The sequence below is a fragment of the Lissotriton helveticus genome, chromosome 10 (genome assembly GCF_964261635.1).
Source record: "Lissotriton helveticus chromosome 10, aLisHel1.1, whole genome shotgun sequence".
Classification (NCBI taxonomy): domain Eukaryota; kingdom Metazoa; phylum Chordata; class Amphibia; order Caudata; family Salamandridae; genus Lissotriton; species Lissotriton helveticus.
Genome location: NC_136071.1, coordinates 1154080894 through 1154100901, shown reverse-complemented (window position 1 = coordinate 1154100901; position 20008 = coordinate 1154080894). Strand labels below are relative to the sequence as shown.

At 48.1% G+C, this 20008-nt stretch overlaps 2 protein-coding genes across 6 annotated transcripts in view; one reads left to right on the top strand and one right to left on the bottom strand.

The window, feature by feature from the left end:
* RARB (retinoic acid receptor beta) overlaps positions 1–8333 on the top strand; it is a 419484-nt gene extending 411151 nt beyond the window's left edge. Inside the window, exon 8 of the mRNA XM_078663972.1 lies at positions 6974–8333. Within this exon, the coding sequence (XP_078520098.1) occupies positions 6974–7170 (197 nt within the window). The 3' untranslated portion in view covers positions 7171–8333. The remainder of the gene's footprint in view (positions 1–6973) is intronic.
* A 51-nt stretch (positions 8334–8384) lies between these two features.
* The window catches only part of TOP2B (DNA topoisomerase II beta), a 607938-nt gene continuing 596314 nt past the window's right edge, over positions 8385–20008 (bottom strand). For all 5 annotated transcript variants that reach the window (XM_078663968.1, XM_078663967.1, XM_078663969.1 and 2 more), the window contains exon 36: positions 8385–8870. In XM_078663968.1, coding sequence (XP_078520094.1) covers positions 8706–8870 — 165 coding nt within the window. In that variant the 3' untranslated portion in view covers positions 8385–8705. The remainder of the gene's footprint in view (positions 8871–20008) is intronic.

Sequence of the window (20008 nt, the reverse complement as noted above, 5' to 3'; positions counted from 1 at the left end):
CGTTTGCGGGCATTTGCGACCACAAGGGAGTCAAGTGGCAACTGTCCCCGAATGTATGCCGGGTCTGCAGGCGCTGGTCTGTACTTCTTCTCGATGCGAGGATTGACCACCCTCGCCCTGGTTGGTTCTTTAAAGATGTCCGCAGCATGTTTAAGGACCCCTTTGAGCATAGGCAGTGTCTTTACTGTCCTTTCAGAGACTGAAAAAGTGTCAAATAGAAAGTCTTCTTCAACTGGGTCAGCATGCATGTCCACATCATGATTAGCAGCTGCCCGTTCAATGAGTGCGTGAAAACCTGCAGAATCTTCTGTTGGGGATGCACGTGCAATGAGAGGCTGTGGGTCCTGCCCCACATTCTGGGTGTCTTGGTCACCTATGTCGTCATAGGAATCCTGCTGTGCATCAGGGTCATTGATGGGGAAAGTGTATTGGTCATCTTCTCCATATCCTTCACCCTCAGAGTGTTCTGGGGAAGGTGTTGGGCTCCTTCTAGGAGGAGGCTGTATAGGTTCCATCAGGGCTGAAGCGTCCTGAGCAAGCCGTTTCTTCTTTAGTGGGATGACATAAGAGTCCACTGGCTGTGAAGTGATCTTTCGTTTGTAAAGGGTTAATTTGCCCGTGTCTGCGTCGATAAAACGCTCAGAATCTTTTTCTGAGTCGAGTAGTCGACCTGAAAGTGCTCCAGACGTTGATGATTCCGACGTCTTTGGCGCCAATTTTGTGGTAAAGGCCTTCGGAGCCTCCTTTGGCGGCAGAAGGAAGAGAAGTTTGCCTGCAGGCTTTGCCGGCAAGTCCATCGGCTTCTGGTGCGACGGCGTCGGAGCCGGCGTTGCAGAGGCCATCTCCCGAATCCTCTGTAGTGAAGAGGCGATGGGGGACGCGTCACTCACAGCGACACTTGGCGCCGACGAGGAGGCATTCACCCTGCCCTCGGATCCGACGTCTTGTAGGCCCTTGTGCGTCTTAGACGTGGATACTGCAGCCGTGGACACAGAGTCTTTGGACCGATGTGTTGAGCTTCCAGCTTTCGATCCGTGTAATTTTGCAGGCTCCGTTTCCACCCCGCGTCCGACTAACGATGTCCCAGTCGGCACCGGAGTTTTGTCGCTGGCTTTGGCGGGCTTAGACGGCGTCGCACTTGTCGACCCGTGCCAAACTCCCTTCTTAGAGGAAACCTCCTCCGCCGACGATTTCGACACCGTCGAATCGACAGTTTTCTTTGACTTCTGTGGACTGGAGGTCGACGGAGTCGATGAGGCAGCAGGTTTTGGTGTTTTTGGTGGAGCGGCCGCCATCTTAGGAACGCTCGAATCTGTAAGTTTCGGTTTCGGCTCGGCCATTTTAGGTGTAGTCGATACCGCTTGTTTTAGTTTCGGTTTCGATACGGGCTTCGCAGCAAGTATGTCCGTGGCCGGGCCTGAGGGCGGGGCCGTGGCTTGCGGTGCGGGGTCTTGGGTAAGGCCGACTGGCGATCCCGTGACCCGAGCCTGATCCGTGTAACCTTCGGGGCATAGCTCATCCCCTGAGCTATCTTCCGCGGCCCCATAAACTTCTTCGACGTCCCCTACCTCGTCGACGTATTCAAGGCCTTGACCCACGACTCCGTCGTCGTCGTCTTCTGGATCCGCCTCGATGTCCGTCGCGGGCGGTGAGATTTGAAGATGATGGCTTTGGCCCTCCTCTTCTTGGTCGCCGAAGATGTTTTCTGGATCCGGGGCCGCTTGTCTGGCCTCAAGGCGCACCGAAGTTTAAGTGTCTTTTTTGACCTGAATCTGGAGCAGGCCATGCAGTTGTCCTCGTTGTGGTCCGGCGAGAGGCACTTGTTACAGACCGGGTGCACATCAATATGTGGGTATTTCGACCCACAGACGGGACAGTATTTAAACGGGCTCCGCTCCATGCTGAAAAGTTGCGGTCGTGTTGCGATGAGAAGGCCTCGATGTCCGAAGAGTGATACGACTCCGCAGATTCCGACTCAAAGAGACGGAAGAACTCGAGACCGTGCGCAAACAATACCGACGCAAAGAATATAAGGCCTTTTGGCCGTAAAAAGCTAGTTTTTCTCGGTTCCGACAGAGAGACGTCGAGACCGCATCCGAACCCAATGGCGGAAAAAAACTATCTGGGGATGGAGCCGATGCCCATGCGCACTGTAGTCCAGGGGAGGAGCCACCTATCTCAGGATACTTCGAAGACTCTTCCAGGACAACAATGTGCGATCATCCGGACCCAACACTAGGCGGCGATCTAATGCAAAAGATATGAATTTAGCAGCCCACATGCCTCGAACGCCTTGTTCCTGATGCGTTGCAGGGAGTCCGAGACCTGCTTCGTAAAGGAAGCGGACGGTTTCGTCGACCCGACAGACGTTCTCGGCCCACTGGCCTGTGAGGACTCAAGCGTCGATGTCTTGGGCTTTTCCGGCCAAGGCGTAGGAACAGCCTTCTTCGGGGCGTCATGCCCTCCTTCCGTGTCTGCAGACTTCGGCGCCGACGTTTTCGGATCGGCGGCCTTGACTACTGGTTTCGGGGCCCCAGTCTTCGGCTCGACGCCCTTGTGTGACTTTGGCTCGACGCCCTTGTTTAACTTCGGCTCGACGCCCTTGACCGTTTTCGGCTCGACGCCTTTGCTCGACTTCACCGGGTCGATAGCTTTCTTCAGCTTCGACTGCCCCGACATCTCGGAAGACGAGGGTGCTGTTAGAGGAGCAGACGTCTTCGGTGTCGATGGCGTCTCGACCACTTTCGTTTTTGTCGACACCGATGGTTTCACTTTCGGTTTCGTTTTCGACAATGGCGGCTCCGCCGAAGTGTCCGTAGCCGGGCCCGTAGGCGAGGCCGTGGATCTGGGTGGAAGGTCTTGGGTAAGGCCGTGTGGCGATCCCTCGACCTGAGCCTTTGTAATTGTTCGAACGGGGCATAGCTCTTCCTCTGAGCTATCTTCCGTGGCCCCATAGGCCTCATTGTCGTCTCCTACCTCTTCGACGACTTCTTCTGTCTCGACCACCTCGACGTCCGCGTCGTATTCGTAGTCGATCTCCTCCGCTGGAGGTGAAACCTGCATCTGAACTTCTTGCTCGTCTGCTTCTTCTCTCTCGAAGATGTCCACCGGTGCCGGGGCCGACTGCCGGGCCTCCAGGCGCGCCACGCGCCGAATCGTCTTCTTCGATCGAAACCTGGAACAAGCCATACAGCTGGCTTCATCGTGGTCCGGCGACAGGCACTTGTTGCACACCGGGTGGATGTCGATGTGGGGATATTTTGATCCACACACGGGACACATCTTGAACGGGCTCCGTTCCATGTTGTGTCGTCGAAGGTCTTGCTGCGTCGACTGGGCCTCGAGCACCGAAGAGTCACGCGACTCCCTGGATGTCCAACTCAGGAACTGAGTCAGAACAGAGCTGGGCACCGAACGCAACAATACCGACGGTTATAGAAAAAAGGCCTTCGGGCCTCGAAAAAGTCTATGTTGATTCCGAACTGGAGATAACGAAATTATATCCGAACCCAATGGCGGAAAAAAACAATCTGGGGATGGAGTCGATGCCCATGCGCACTGTTAGTCCAGGGGAGGAGACACCTATCTCGTGATACTGCGAAGACTCTTGCAGGACAACAATGTGCAATCATCCGGACCCAACACTAGGCGGCGATCTATGCTATAGATATGAATTCAGCAGCCCACATGCCTCGAACTCTTGTCTTCTTGGTTCATGGCTGCCCTCTAAATACTGTATTTAGGGGCGTTTTAGCGGTCCCGAGGTCAGTAGCCAATGGTCTACTGTCCTTAGGGTGACTACACCCTTGCTCTGCTCACCCCCACATGGGGTAGTGGGCACAATCCCTTATCCTGATTGGAGAGTGCCTGCCATCTGTAAGATGGCGGGCACTGAAGAGTGGGCTTCACCTCGCTCTCACCTGAGGGGTGGGCGTGGCACAGGTGGGCACACCTTCTGGACTGTGTTCATTTTTCCAGCCAAAAGGAGGGGAGACAGGAAGGGGGCATGCTCCCGATAGCAAGAAGCTGGGGGTCGCATTACAAAGGCCTTTGAAGCTCCCCTGCCACAGATGGCTCTTCCTGGCCTGGGGGAGGTGTGACCATCTACGCCCAGGAAAGGCTTTGTTTCTGGGCTCAGCGAGCGAAAGCTCCCAACCCAGGGGTCCAGAAACATGTCTCGTGGTGGCAAGCTGGTGTGTACTTGTCAGGGAACCCACCAGACGCTGGTCGTTTTTTCAGGGGGCATCTCTAAGATGCCCTCTGACTGTATTTTCATTAAATCCCACACTGGCATCAGTGTGGGTTTAATGTGCTGAGAAGTTTGATACCAAACTTCCCAGTTTTCAGTAAAGCTATTATGCTGCTGTTGATTTCAAAATTACAAACTCCCAGCACTATAATATTTTAATGGCATTACTGCACTTACAATGTCTAAGAATTGGTCTAGACACTTTAGGGGTACAGGGCTCATGCACCTGTCCACTCACCACTGGTATAGCGCACCCTGCTAGAGGGGTCGCTGACCAATGCCAGGGCAGTGGGTTGTACGCATGGCACACAGATGTGTGCCATGTCAACTCTTCACTTTGTTCTACACCAAAACACCTACAATAGCAGTGTGTGTGTAAAGGTACAGAGCCTCTAAGGGTGGCGCCTTACCTGGCCGCAGTGCCCTTGGTACCTTTTACAAGGGGCTGACGTGGCCACAGAGGGGCCAATTGAGGGTACAGTTTAGGGAAAGAACAGAGGCCCTAGGAACATGATTGGCAGGAACCCATGGCACATCAAGTCAAAGTGCATCAGTAGTCTGGCAAAAAGTGGAGGGGGGTTACTGCAACAGAAACCCACTTTCCTACACTTGGGTGTAACTTTTTGAGGAAGTTTACTCACGGTTTGTCACGGCGGCACTAGGGTGGCCAGGTGCAGAGTGCTGAGGCCCAATGTTATCCAATGAGGGAAAGGCGGCCTCCGGTTGTGCTGCTGCGTGTGCACTTTGTGTGCTAACTCGAATCCCCCTTTGCCCTGAGCCTAACACCAAGAGCTTTGCTCCCATAACCTTGTAGCCTGCTCACGAGCAGCCACCAACCGGAGGCCCCCTAGCCCCCATTGGATAACATTAGGCCTCAGCACTCCGCGGCCCTTGGGCAGCAGAGAGTGCTCTGAGAGTGCATCTTCGACCCTGCGGGAACCCTGGTTCAAACCCCGGAAACCCAACTCCTACAAATAATTACTTAGCTGTAAACCGATAACTCAATTTCTTATCATAGGATTACATTGACTGCTTTTCGTGAAAACGTTTTTCGAAGTGTGTAGTTGGTTTGTTACAACGACCACATTGTTACATCGCAGTACGTTACAATGCAAGTCGTTACATCGACTTGCTGTAGGGGGCGCGCTGGACTTAGGAATAGTATAATTTACTATTCCAACTCCAGTGTGCGCAACAGTAGGGAAAGTGTTGGAATAGTAAATTATACTATTCCTTAGGTTAGCACGCCCCCTACAGAAAGTCACCGTAATGGCTGTTTCCCATTCAAAGCATTTACAAACCTGTAACAAAGTACTTTTCATTAAGCTTGCTTGTATTGTTCAACCTGCCTTGAAAAGTACCATTTACATTTACCTGTGCCAGGCTTGCTAGGTTCTAGGACATAAATATAACTAAATATTTTTATACAAACAAATTGGTCTGAGCTCAGTATTTGAGTGTATGACATTTCTTGCCTGAGTGTGTGCAATAAATGCTTAGCCCTACCCTCTGATAAAGCCTTACTGCTTGACCACACTATCACTAATAGAGAGTAAGTTATTATCTACATTGACCTCTGCCTACCTTTGGGGTTCCACTGGACTCTGTGCACACTATACATTACTTTAGTATAGTATATACAGAGCCAGCTTCCAACACAAGCCTACTAATTCAAAGCTAAACATGGACCAAAGCAGCTAGTTATGCATGATCTGGAATTCTAGGTATATATAAGCTCTCACTCCATGCTCCTGCAGAGCCCCCCTCCATCCAGCACTGTATAGTGTAAACTTAGTCCCAGCAGAGGCCCTTCTATCTTCCGCAAGAATTCAGAACCGCTCTTCCCTATTGGCTCCTGCAAATGCCCCTCCCTTCAGTGTGTTGCAGTGTTCCCTCCACCCAGACCCCTAAACCTCTCCCATCAGGCTTCTGCAGTGCTCCCCTATTCCAAGCCACTTCTCAGCCCTTGCTAAAAACGTATTGACCATAATGCCAATGAAAAATCAAGTCTACCTCACACAAAGCTGCTGGTAACCTATCCCCGTCGTTAAGTGAATGATGCTTGATTTGGGTTTCTTTCAAATGGCACTTGTGCTCGTTTACTTTTGCCACACTCGATTCATTAGAAGGTAAGAGCTAGCGAGTGAATTTCTGAGACAATGAAGCATGTCCTCCCTAAAAATTAAGCCGCTCACCGACAGTTTAAATAATGTGGCCTAGATGCACGAGCCATTATTACGCCAGGGTTGCGCCAACATCATGTTACCTGTTAAACCCACCAATGACTTGCTCTTTCAGTGATCTTACTAGCTATTCAGCTGCAGAATTGGGTTTGCTTAGAGATTTCTACTGTGGCGGAGCAGGGGGAAGAGATGTCAAGAGGCTACGACCAGAATAGTGAGCGGGGTATTGTGTTGAATTTTAAGTTTCATTTTGAAATAGAGATTTAAAACACACATTCATGTTCAAATACTCGATAACAAATATGCACACAGTGCTTGCCTATGTGAAGTGAGAAACAGTGGCAGCTGTAATGGGAATCAGCAAAAATGTTGAAAAGGTCTGCCAAAGTCAAGAGCTTTTGTTTGTAATGAAGAATTTTAAGTTTGATTCCAAAAAGAGCATATCCGGTCTGTTGCAACAAGACATTCAAAGTGACACATGCGAATACTTAAACTGGTTGTTGAAAGTCAGACCACTGAATATTTATTTTTCTTTTTTAAGGTGCCGAACGTGTGATCACCTTAAAGTTGGAGATTCCAGGATCCATGCCGCCTCTCATCCAGGAAATGTTAGAAAACTCTGAGGGACTTGAAGCAGGCTCCCCAAGTCCAGATGAGGATACAACAGAGCACAGCCCCACCATCTCAACAAGCTCGGCGGACAACCGCAGCACTGGGGAATCTCCTCCAGTGAAGTAGGAAGTTGATTGACTTTTTAAGACATTCATATGAACAAACCTTACACACAGCTAGGAAAACCACTAGGTGCTTGGTTTCCAGAACATGAAAATAGGAAAATGACCAATATGTTCTACTTATAAATAAATCTATATATAATATAAATATATATATATATATATATATATATACTACTCGGTGTTTAAACACAACCTTCTCCTGGACTATTAAAAACTATAAACAAAAATCTACAATAGTACATGCAACCCTGCGGTTTCACACAGGAAACAAGATATTTTTCTGTTCTGCTCAAGACTGCATGACGCGATCGATTCGGAAACTGGTTTAAATGTACCTTGAGGACATTGTACATACAACTCTGGAGTGTTTCTTCTTGAATGGATGTTTTTGGTGCTTTCCTTTAATCTTGCATAAAATGACAAAGACACTGAGCTAACAGAATGGGCCACCAGAAAAAGACTGAGTGGAAATTCAATCAGAGTGGGCTTTCTTTTTGGAGGGTGGAATACTTTAGGGGGAGGAGAAGCCTTTTCCTCTGTGCGATATCAGCGATTACATTTTGTTAAGTTCTATCGAAAGTATAAGGACAAATTCAATGCACTAGCATCAGAAGCAAAGTCTTCTGCGTCTTTGTGAACTGCAAGTTCAAGTAATCAAATGTGATTTGTTGGTTCATCACTTTAAAAATGTTTATTACAGGGTGGGTGCAGTAAAATATTTCTTACTACATTCACAGGGAAGATAGCCTCCAAGGTGCAGCATTTATGTAATGTGATCTTTTGTTTACTTGTTCACAAGCCATTTGGAATACTTCGCAGGAGGCGATGGGCTTGACCACTACCTATCATGGGGCACAGTGTGTCCCATTTAACTATGTGTCACAGGGAGGAGTGTTGGCTGAAAAGTAAGGGAGTGTGTTCAGTCCGCCCAGTATCCTGAAGCCGATACGGAAACTCACTCTCGTGAACCACCCCTCAGAGCTTCTTCGGCCTCATTCAAAGCACTACTAGGTTTTGAAAAGGGGCATACTTTAGCAAGTCGGGGACGTACCGTCACCGGCTCGGTTTGTACATTCAGATTGTTTAACAATACTTTCTATGTTCATATACTGTTTACCTTTTTCCATGGAGTCTCCTGGCAAAGAATAAAATATATTTATTTTACAGTCGTGTATGCCCTTCGTTTGTGTACAAATCACACTGCAGGCAAGGTGCTTCAGATTTTTTTCTTTTTTTAATGTTTCAACTTCATTTCAAAAAGCAGGTTTGCAACCATGACAGTTAAAATGTGTGCTTTCAGCACAGCAGTCTAAAACATTTCTACAAGCCAATCAGACACATACATGAACATTTCAATGAGTAAAAAAGAGCATAAAAGTGTATGTGGAACAACAAAATGTTAAAAGGTCTACACAATAATAAAAACCATCAATTACGCGATCACATAAAATAAGCCAAATGTACAAAAGTTTGCGACAGGAGGGACAAAAGGACTACACAAGATATTGTTGGAAATTTGTGTGCTTTTTCAAGCACTTAATTAAACATATCAAAATCATCATCTTCGGACTCTGTAAAATATTTCACTTCTTTTCTGGCTCGGCCGGACCGCGGCTGTCGCTCCGTCGTGCTTTCGGAGGCAAAGTCGGTCGGTAAGATCTCTCCATCGGAATCATTGTCAAAGGAAGTCTTCTTCGATTTCTGAAAATTCAACATGGAAAAGTGAATCTACAATAAACAGAACTAAACTTTACTTTGGACTGTGCATACATATTTAAAGTGAATCTACAATAATCAGAACTATTCATTTTGTTGGACTGTGCATACATATATAAAGGGAATCTACAATAATCAGAACTAAACTTTACATTGGACTGTGCATACATATTTAAAGGGAATCTACAATAATCAGAACTATTCTTTTTGTTGGACTGTGCATACATATATAAAGGGAATCTACAATAATCAGAACTAAACTTTAATTTGTGTTGGAGGACTGTGCATAAATCTATTCAAACTAACAGGCCCAAAGATATGTTCTCGAGTAGCCACAACCCAGGTTTTCACCAGATCCTATGAAGATCTTTATAGTTCAACCGAAAACATGTAGTGCGTGCACTTTTTACCTAATTTAGATTCCACTATTTTAAAAAAGTGGCAGTCCAAGTGTCTGAAATCCATTAACACAGGTTATGACAGGCACCCTAGCGCTCTGCACTACGCCATCTGCCCGTCACCTTGATGCATCGGTCATCAAGCTCACAGGTAAAAGTGCAAAGGAAGCAAGCACATGAGTTTTGTTCCAAAACCATACAGTACAATTCACTTCACCCAAGCTCAGAGAACAACCTTCAGGGCCGGACTGGCCCTAGCAGGCATCAGGTGTTTACCAGGAAGCTGAAAAGGTGGGGGCCGGTTTTGTTACTCAGGGTCGATTCTGGAGCAGTACTGCAATATCAGCCCCCAGTAACCAAAAGCAGTAGTGCTTCATACTTGCAGAACTCCCCCGTCCTTCCCAGGGGCTGGTCCAACAAAATTGCCAGGCCTGCTTTGGTTTCCCAGTCCAGCCCCGATAACCTCCGGTCAATCTACAGATTCATGAAACAAGGTCTGCGCATGCAGCCAATCTCAGGTCAGGTTCAGTAGTGCACGGTCTCCTATGAGATCACACTTCTTCCGCCCCTCCAGGTCACAGGACAGTTCGTGAACCTCACACTGCCGACAGGCCTATGGCTCTGAGCACACTCTAGATTAGAGTGATAGTAGATCGAAATAAACATCAGGATACCAGGTTCACGTGGAGTACGAGGCAGATGTGCACATCTGTATACCATACCAAGTCCATTCTTGTCCCAACAAGATATGAAAATACAGCACCACCAGTGAAAATGTATATCAATCCTGATTATAGCCCATATTTAAATCTGTAAGGTGCCTGGGAGAGAGAGATGAAAGGTAGCTTTTAAGAAAACAAGTTACTTACCTGTAACTTTGGTTCCCCAGTATTGGTAACTTTCATAGATTCCCATGCTTTGTATCATTCCCCGTCGTCGGAATGGGAGCCTCGGTAGTACAAAAAACCATAGAAACAAAAGAGAAACCTAGGCCTAGGCCTCATCTCATTTTGTATCCTATCACCCTCTTTTTGTAAAAAGAGACCAAACCTTTGCCAGAACCAATCAGAGCAGCCTCACCCTCTGGAACCTTCCTGAGAGAGCTCAGAGCCTCAGATTTTTGTAGCCGTTGTGCAAACCGCCACTAACTCTGTAAAAATACTGAGCTTTCCCAGGGGAGGCGGGCGGGCGCATGGGAATCTATGAAAGTTACCAATACTGGGGAACCAAAGTTACAGGTAAGTAACTTGTTTTCTTGCCCCAGTATTGGAACTTTCATAGATTCCCATGCTTTGTATCAGAGTAGCTAGCAGTAAATTACCAAGAACACATTTTGTAACTGCATGGCATCACATAACCATACAAGCAATACATATAGCATAGCAAAACAAACAAAATGTGCTCACCAGGATGGAGGGATCATAGGGAAAGCTCACCTCTCAATGAAAAAGATTCCGCAGGACTGCCTGACCAACAGCCGCGTCGTCGCGTCCCGCAGACTCCAGGCAGTAGTGTTTCGTGAAGGTATGAGTACTGCTCCACGTTGCTGCCCTGCATATGTCCTTAATGGCAACTCCCGAAAAGAGAGCCACTGACGATGCCACCGATCTCGTGGAATGTGCACGGACTCTTCCGTCCAGTGGCTTGCCTGCTTCCTGATGACAGAATTGAATCGCACTGGAGATCCAGCGGGAAATGCCACTCTTTGCTAAAGGCAACTCCTTTCGTGGTGCGCTGTAGGACACAAACAACTGAGTTGACTTCCGAAAGGGACGTGTGCGCTCTAAGTAAAACTTTAAGCATCTCTGAACGTCCAAAGAATGTAGTGTGCGTTCCGCAGGTGTAGAAGGGTGCGGAAAGAAAGATTTCAGAATCAAGGGTTCATTCAAGTGGAACTCAGATGGCACCTTTGGTATAAATTTGGGATTGGTCCGAAGAATAAGACCCTCTCTCTTAAATTGCAGGAATGGATGCACTATGGAGAGTGCTTGAAGCTCACTCACTCGTCTCGCTGATGTTAGAGCCACAAGGAGGGCCAGTTTCCACGATAGAAACTTTAAGTCTGCTTTGTGCACCAGCTCAAACGGAGCCTTCATGAGTTGAGCCACAAAGGTTGAGCTGCCACACTGGTGGAGGACGACGAACTGGCGGATACATCCGGAATAATCCCTTCAAGAATTGTTTAACAACCCTAGAGGACCATAAGGAAGGACCTGAAGAACTGCGTCGATATCTGGATATGGCCGCCAGATGTACCTTGACCGATGAATGTGCCAAACCAGACTTGGCCAGAGATAGTAAATATGGCAACAATTGATGAGGTTGGGAAGTGTAAGGATGGAGACCTTGACGTTGGCACCACAAGCAGAATCTCTTCCATTTTGCCTTGTAAGTCTTATTGGTACTTGGCACTCGGGCTTGAGCCAAGACCTCTCTGTATTCCTGAGAGAGTGTTAGATGACTGAATTCTCTGTGTTCAGGAGCCGCGCCGTCAAGTGGAGCGATCTCGGATCCGGATGGTAAACCTGCCCCTGACTCCTGGACAGCAGGGACGGAATGGGTTGCAACTGAATTGGAGGAGCTTGGGAGAGCCTCAGAAGCTTTGTGTACCAGAATTGTCTGGGCCATGCTGGGGCAATTAGAATCATCTTGCAGGGCTCTGCCTTCATTTTCCTGAGAACTCGAGGAATGGGGGGAATTGGAGGAAAAGCGTAAAAGAATGCGCTGTAGCAAGCCATCGAAAGAGCGTTCCCCAGGAACCCCTGATGGTGAACTTTGCTTGCGTAGAACCGGCATTTGGCGTTCTCCGCCGAAGCAAAGAGGTCGATGGCTGGCGTCCCCCAAACCGAGAACACCCTGTCTAGAATGGATTGATTCAACTCCCACTCGTGAGTCACTCCTGTCTGTCGACTCAATGCATCCGCCTTGACATTGAGAGTTCCCGCCAGGTGTTCGGCTCTCAGAGTGATGTTGTTCAGAATCGCAAAATCCCAAATCCGTTTAGCTTCTGCGGACAGAGTCTGCCATTTGGTACCTCCTTGTTTGTTGACATAGTGCATGGCCGTCGTATTGTCCGTACGGACCAGCACCGAATGGGTGCGAACTCTGGGAAGAAAAGCTTGCAAGGCCAACCGAATGGCCGTCAGCTCCAGGAAATTGATATGGCACTGGCGCTGTCCTGGACTCCAGTGGCCACTGACTTGAAGCTCTCGGAGAACTGCACCCCAGCCCTCCAATGAAGCGTCTGTGGTCACTATCATGGGTGAAGGTGAACTCCTGAACGTTAGACCTTGGGCGATATTGCTTTTTAGAAGCCACCATTCGGCCGCCTTTCTCATGGCTGATGTCACCACCACCTTGTCGTTGAATGACCCCTCTGCCTGGCGCCATTGCTTGTCTAGCTGCTCCTGCAGAGGACGCATTCGCAGCCTGCAATGCGGTACCAATGGTATGCAGGATGACATCGATCCGAGAAGAGATTTGTATTGGCGGACCGACAGGAATTTCTTGTGGCACAGTAGTCGAGCTGAAACCATCAACTTTTGTTGTCGTTCCTCCGAGGGACGAGCAGTACATTGCGTGGTGTCCAAAATGGACCCCAGGAATCTGGCAGTTCTGGAGGGCAGCAGGACTGACTTGCGTTCGTTCAACTGAAGGCCCAGGCAACGGAACAAATGGATGCAAGTAGAAACTGCCTGAGAAGTTTCCTGGAACGATGGTGCCTTGACAAGCCAGTCGTCCAAGTAAGGGAAAACTTCTAGAGACTGTCGTCGAAGAAAAGCTGCTACCGGTGCCAACACCTTGGTGCCGACCGAAGGCCGAACGGAAACACTTTGAACTGGAAATGGCTCTTTCCCACTGTGAAGCGTAGGTATTGTCTGTGAGCTGGGTGTATCGGAATATGGAAATACGAGTCTTCTAAATCCAGCGACGCCAAGTAGTCGTCCGGATTCAAGAGAGGTAGAATTTCCTGGAGAGTGACCATCCTGAACGAGAGCTTTACGAGATAGGTGTTGAGCTCCCGAAGGTCTAGAATGGGACGCCAAGTTTCTGCCGTCTTCCGCACCAGGAAGAATCTTGAATAGAATCCCCGGCCCCTCTGAGAGAGAGGTACCGGTTCTATCGCTCCTTTGAGGAACAATTGATGGGCTTCTAGATGGAGTAATCCTAGATGTCCTGTGCGGATGGCGCCCGGAGCTCGTGTTGGAGGAAGGTTTTGGAACTCCAACGTATGGCCACTCTCTACGATATTGAGGACCCACTGGTCCGATGTGATAGACTTCCAGCTGTCCAGACAAAGGGATATCCTGCCTCCCACTGATGTGACTGGGAGGGGAGGAACAGTAGGTAGAGCCGGGAGGCCGCTATTGCCGTTTGGTGTTGTCACGACCTTGTCGGTTCTGACGGCCCCGCGGAGGCTGGCGAGAGAAAGACGCCGATTGTCCCTGTCGCTGATTTGAGTATTGGGGTTTATAGGACTGGGAAGACTGTGAGGAATATCTCTGCTGGTTTCCTCTGTAAGACGCAAATCCTCTCCCTCGTGCGCCCCTAAAGGGGACCTTGCGATAGGTGAGTGACCCCAAGGACTTTGCCGTGTCCGTGTCCTTCTTTATATTCTGCAGGGCATCGTCCACATGTTTCCCGAACAGCATCTCCCCATCAAATGGGAGATCTAGGATCCTGTTTTGGACCTCCTGTCGAAACCAGGTGGCTTTTAACCAACCCTGGCGCCGTAGCACTGCGGAGCCTGCCAAGGCTCGAAACGCCGTGGAAGCAATGTCCATTGCGCAGTCAATTACTTCTGCAGAAGACTTTTCCCCTTCTGTAAGCACTTTCTTGGCTTCCTCCTTTGTGGGCTCTGGTAAAAGTTCCACGAAGGGTTCCATGTCGCACCACATCTGGCGGTCGTAACGGCCTAAGATGGCAAGAGCATTTGCCGCTCTAACTAGCAAGCTGGCCATGGATGAAAACCGTTTTCCAACATTATCCAGACGTCTGCCATCCTTGTCCGGGGGTGTGGTCAACGGTGTGGACGGATTCTTTGACTTGCTTTGGGCCGCCTGAGAGATCACTGAGTCAGGCTTCGGCTGACCAAGAAAGCAAGCTGGACTGCCTTCCGGAGCCTTGTACTTCTTTTCCAGCCTGGGGAGCACTGTAATCCCCGTGGCTGGACTTTGCATGATCTTCATACCCTCCTCCCATACATGCTCAATGATGGGAATAGACTTGACAGATCTCCGGTATTGTTCCTTAAAGTCATAAAGTAAACATTCCGATTCCTCCCTCGTCACAGGCAAGCCAAACCTCTTTGCTGCCCGCTCCATCAGGTGATGAAAACCCCCTATATCCACTGGAGGGGAGATGGACGTGTCACGACCAGATGCGTCCGGATCTTGTGGCCCACTGTCCCCTTGATCCAAGTCTGGGTCCTGTAACGGATCAATCAAGGGATCCACCTGCATCACTTCCTCATCCGAAGAGGTATCCTGATGGACCGTCTGAACTGGTAAGGGATCCGGTGTGCGGACCCGCACCAAAGGTGTCACTGGCGGTGGTGAGGAGGACACCACTGGAAGACTAATAGTCGGCTGCACTTGCGGCTGGATTTGCGGTGGAGGCAACGCAGACTGTCCAGGCGGTTCCGACGGGAACCTTTGACGATAATCCTGAAGCATCATTTGCAAATCAGAGATGAGCGAAGAGGGCATGGCCACCATGCCCTGTCCCAAAACTGGAGCGCGTCGCTCTTCCAGAACATACGGATGTAACTGCTGGTCACCTGTCTGCTCATAATACTCTTCCGTGTCCGTCTCCTGCATCTTGACATGCAAGTCCGAGGGACTATAGGCAGGTCCATAATTGTCATCATCCTCAATCTCATCCTCCTCAGATTCATCATCCAGCAGCATGGTCGGTGGATGTGAAGAAACTCGTCGCGGAGAAGTCATCTCCGGCGTTATTTACATTTTCAGAATTGGAAAAGGCAACTTTTGACCCGTCGACGGTCTCGTCGACGGTGCCGTCGTCGTCAGTGCAGCCGCCGTCGACGGAGCTGTCAGCGGAATCGTCGACGGTACCATAGTCTTCGTCGACGGTCTCGTAGACGAACTCGTCGTCATCACCATTATCGTCGACGTTGAAGTGGTGGTCGTCGCCGACGTAGTTTTCGTCGTCGTCGACGCGGCCGTCAACAGTTTGCCTGTCGTCGTCGTCGACGTCAGCGTCGACGAACTCGGGACCTTGAACGTCGACGAAGTAGTCGTCGCGGAGAAAGCTGCCGCCGACGATCCCGTCGACGGCGGAACAGAAACAGCGGGAACTTTCAAAGAAACAACTGTCGTCGACGTACCTGGTGTTTTAGTTGTCGACGGACGCTGTTTTTTCTCCTGCCCAGATCCTGAAGTGACAGAAGAGTGTTGGTCACTGGATTTGCTCTTTTTGGGCGGAGGAGAAGGGAGAGCACTCTCCTTTTTGTCCTTTAAGGCTGTAACACCTCCAGCCGCCTGTCCCTGCCTCTCCTTTTCACTTCCGTGAGGAGATTGAAGGGGACCAGCCTTCTCAGACCTATCAGAGATCTTGTGAGAGGCCTGAAGAGGGGGTTCAGATGTAGAAGCACCAGGTGGAGACTTACCCCTCTTCCTTGATCTGTGAGAGGAAGCAAACGATGTGGAATCCTCCTCATCTGAAGAGATCACCTCCTTGCGAGTCTTCATTTTCTGCAGCCAGGTCAACAGTCGACCTTCTCTGTCACGAAGAGTCTTGTTCGAGAAGGTTCTGCAGATCTTGCACTCTGTGGCCTTGTGGTCCGGATATAAGCAATAAATACAATTGTCATGCTTATCTTCCACAAACAGACGTTTTTTCCCCACAAGAGGCACAGGGCCTGAACAAGGCCTTCTTCTCCTTGTCAGACATGTCGATGTTGATGAAGAAAAGTTGAAGAAATAACCAGAAAGTATTGAAAACTGAGCAGAGCTCAGTGGAGACTCCCTAGCACAACGTGCGGTAGAAAAATCTGAGGCTCTGAGCTCTCTCAGGAAGGTTCCAGAGGCTGCTCTGATTGGTTCTGGCAAAGGTTTGGTCTCTTTTTACAAAAAGAGGGTGATAGGATACAAAATGAGATGAGGCCTAGGCTTCTCTTTTGTTTCTATGGTTTTTTGTACTACCGAGGCTCCCATTCCGACAACGGGGAATGATACAAAGCATGGGAATCTATGAAAGTTCCAATACTGGGGCAATGGTGAATGCTGCCCATGAGGTGAGAACATACTCTGTGTTCCTCTCATGCACACTATCATCCCCTACAATTGAAACTTTGGTTAACGAGTGCATTGACGCACTTTCAGACTGGGCTATAAAACAATCCAGTCAGGATTAAACACTGATGTGCTGTGGAATCTGAGATGAGGGACTGCCTTTTCTCTAGGATCAACAGTTTTTATTCCTTCCCAGAAAAGTATAAGGAATACTTACTTTTGTAATTACTGATATAATACAATGTTGTGTAGTTCCTAATAATACGTAGGATCTGCGCGTCCAGGCAACATAAAGTAAGGGATTGGTGTCCAAACTGATTACAGACACCCCCAAATATGTTAGACTTTAGACCAGCTAGCTCACAGTGCCACCATAAACCCCCTAACTTAACCAAGAAGCCAATAGTTTCTGGCAACTATCGAACACGACCACCCTTGATCCTTTAGGGATCGTGGAAACAGTGCAGTACTTTTTGCTCGGTTAATTGTGCGCACTTCGACTCAGAGAGATACACAAAATAAACAATGGGGGTGTTTTCAATAAGCATTTATTGATCCAGAGTCATTCTAGTATAAAACATGTTTGCTGCAACAATCATTAGACAGAAACAGATATATAAGATTACAAGTACCAACAGAGTAAATTAAAGGCAGAATTCTGCCATGGTGCTAAAACAGTAAATATATGCAGGAATTTCGATACATGGCAGTAATCGAGCATACTCTTACGATTCAAACCCCATCTAAGTGTACCTAGCATGCATGTGGGTGTAAAGCGAAGAATCCCCTAGGAAAGAGCCAGCCCCATTACCTGATGGGAGAGAACAAAGGACTCTGTCTTGGTCTTGAGTTAGACAACCCGCAAGGGTTGTCAGTCAATGGCATGCTGGAGCTTCTGCAGGCCGGGACCTCAGCGTCTATTGTCAGCGTGAAACCTTCTCCTCTGGTTTCCCAGCAAAGATGTTTTTCTTTTATACCCACAAAATCCGCTCAGGGGTTCTACCTAGATATGAAATGGCTTGCCATTATGTATAGTGGAGGTGTTGTCCAAGGAAGACGTTAGCGTTGACTTTGGTACAGAGGTATTATACAGAAGATGGTAATTCTGCTGTGTATGTCCTGGGCAGGGGATTAAGATGATACTAGGAATTCTCATGTATAATAAATGAGGATAGTGTCGGAGAAAACTGATCGACATTTTTTCAGCACAACTAGGTAAAAGTTCAGTGCTGGATCGGTTATGTAGCACAAGGGAGGACAAATGTAGGTAAAAGGCCTACACCAGGGTACACTGGGGCGCATAAGAACATATTTTAATGGTGGACATCAGAAGACATCTGCTCCAGCATTCGCATAATCTCCTTTTCGTGGTTTGCTTAATTTACCCTGCATATTCTCTTATGTTGCTATGATCGTGAGGTTACTGCTTCCTTTTGGCGCAGCTTAAGTCTCCAGATATTTCCATGAATATGCACACAGCCAGTATTTGACGCTTCCAACTTACAAGTCGATCTGCTATTTCTGTGGAAGTGGTTGTCCAGAGGTAGCTAGCAGCGGACAGAGTAGCTGTTTCTAAAGCCCATCAAAAGTACCTAATGTAGTTATCTTGCATGCAAACGTTTTACACAGTTTTGCATCCTCACATTGCACACCAACTCAAAATGTCTCTCCTCTATCCTTAACATCCTTCATGATGGACTTAAACCGTCCGACTGTTGTCTCTCTTTTTCTTTCAAATGACTCTCTCCATACACTCCATTGTCTGCAAGCCTCTTCTTTCAGTGTGTAGATCCCTCACAGTTTCATGCATGTTTGCCCTCATTTCCATTACTATGTTTCTCAAAATGCCCACACCTCATTTAGACAGGTTACAGAATAAGTAGGGAAAAACAACACTACAAGAAGTACACAGACCACCTCAACCAATCAAGGAAAAGCATGTAATGAAGATAGATGAATGACAGTGCATAAAACACTGTCCAAATTCCACTCTAAACTGCCCTAAATGTAGGCTACACAACACAGAATGGTGATGTTCACCTTCATTCAACACAAAAATCTTTTTCTTGCTTCTCAAACAATTTTTTCCAGCTGACAGATCTTCATGAACCTTGGCACACTGGAACCTAACTGACTGAGTTAGTAGATTGGCAAGTTTCATGCAAATAAACCCAAGTTATTTACCTTCAGTAGGGATCTTTCTGGTGGATGGTCTATCCACCTACAGATTCTTCACCTTTTGACTATACAAGGGACTAGACTTGATCAGGAAACTTTTCCATAGCTCTTCCAGGCTGGTAGAGGGCACTGGCCTCACCTAGGTGCCGAAAACTACACCATTGTGGCGTCATTCTGACATCTAGTGGATGGGTCCTGAATTCTCCAATTTTTTGAAGTCCCTCTTCCATTTTTGTTCTTTGTTGTTGGGTGTTGAGGAATCCACCATTCCGCGTTTCCTGCGACGTTGTACACCCTCATCCTAAAGCTTCAGTTCTTGGTCGGCATCTTCAGATTCTTTTTCTTTTGGGGGGGTTGTCTATTTTCTCCTTCCATCTTCTTGGTGGAGGTTGCTGGGTCGCTTGTGAATCTAGAAATTTCTTCAAACTGGAAACTACACCTACAGGTAAGAAACTTTCATTTTGCAGCATAAATCTGTAGGAAGCTAGCTTAGCTTTTTGTGTAGTGTACCAAAATGAGTAACACCATGTATAAAGTGCAGGCGGCCCATGTCAGCTTATAGGGCTTAAATCACTAATTCCAAAATCTCTATTTTGTGGTAGTGTGGGCAGGGAGTTTAGGATTATCAAAGCACAGTGTTTAGCATTTGTTGAACACTCAGCGTCAATAAATTAGTCACACTCATGAAGAAACTCTAGACCAATTTTGGAAAATAACAGGTATTTTTATATATGTTGTAACACCAACCACTTTGTATATCGCTAAGTACTTGGAGGTGTCAATTTTCACAGCTAAGCAAAAATGCTAAACAAATGCGTTTTTATGTGGTAATGCTTTCCAATGAGAAAGAAACAGCTGACCTGGTACCAGCCCGCCGGCATGTCTGCATCTGCATCCCTCATCGAAAAAACTGTACCACAGTTGACTCGTCCTGCAGCTGTTGACTCCAGAAACCTGAGAGGACTGCCTGCCTTTGAAAAAGCCTCAAGAACTCCCATGAACAGTTGGCCGGTTCTGAAGAAACTCCAAAAGAGAAGACTCTGATGCCTCTGGAACTGCCAAAACCTGACAACCGAAGTTACCACTGTGCCCGTCGCCTCCAGCCTTAGTTTGTGTGGGCCGACGGTGCAAACAAGGTTCCCAAGCCCTCCAGAGCGTGAGTTCTTTGTGGTTTCATCCATCCGGACTCCCTGATACCACCTGCAGCTTTAACTCACAGGCCCCTTCAACCGCAACAGTTCCGGTAAGGAAAACCTGACACCTAAGGACATCTCAGCACCCGTCGCCCATG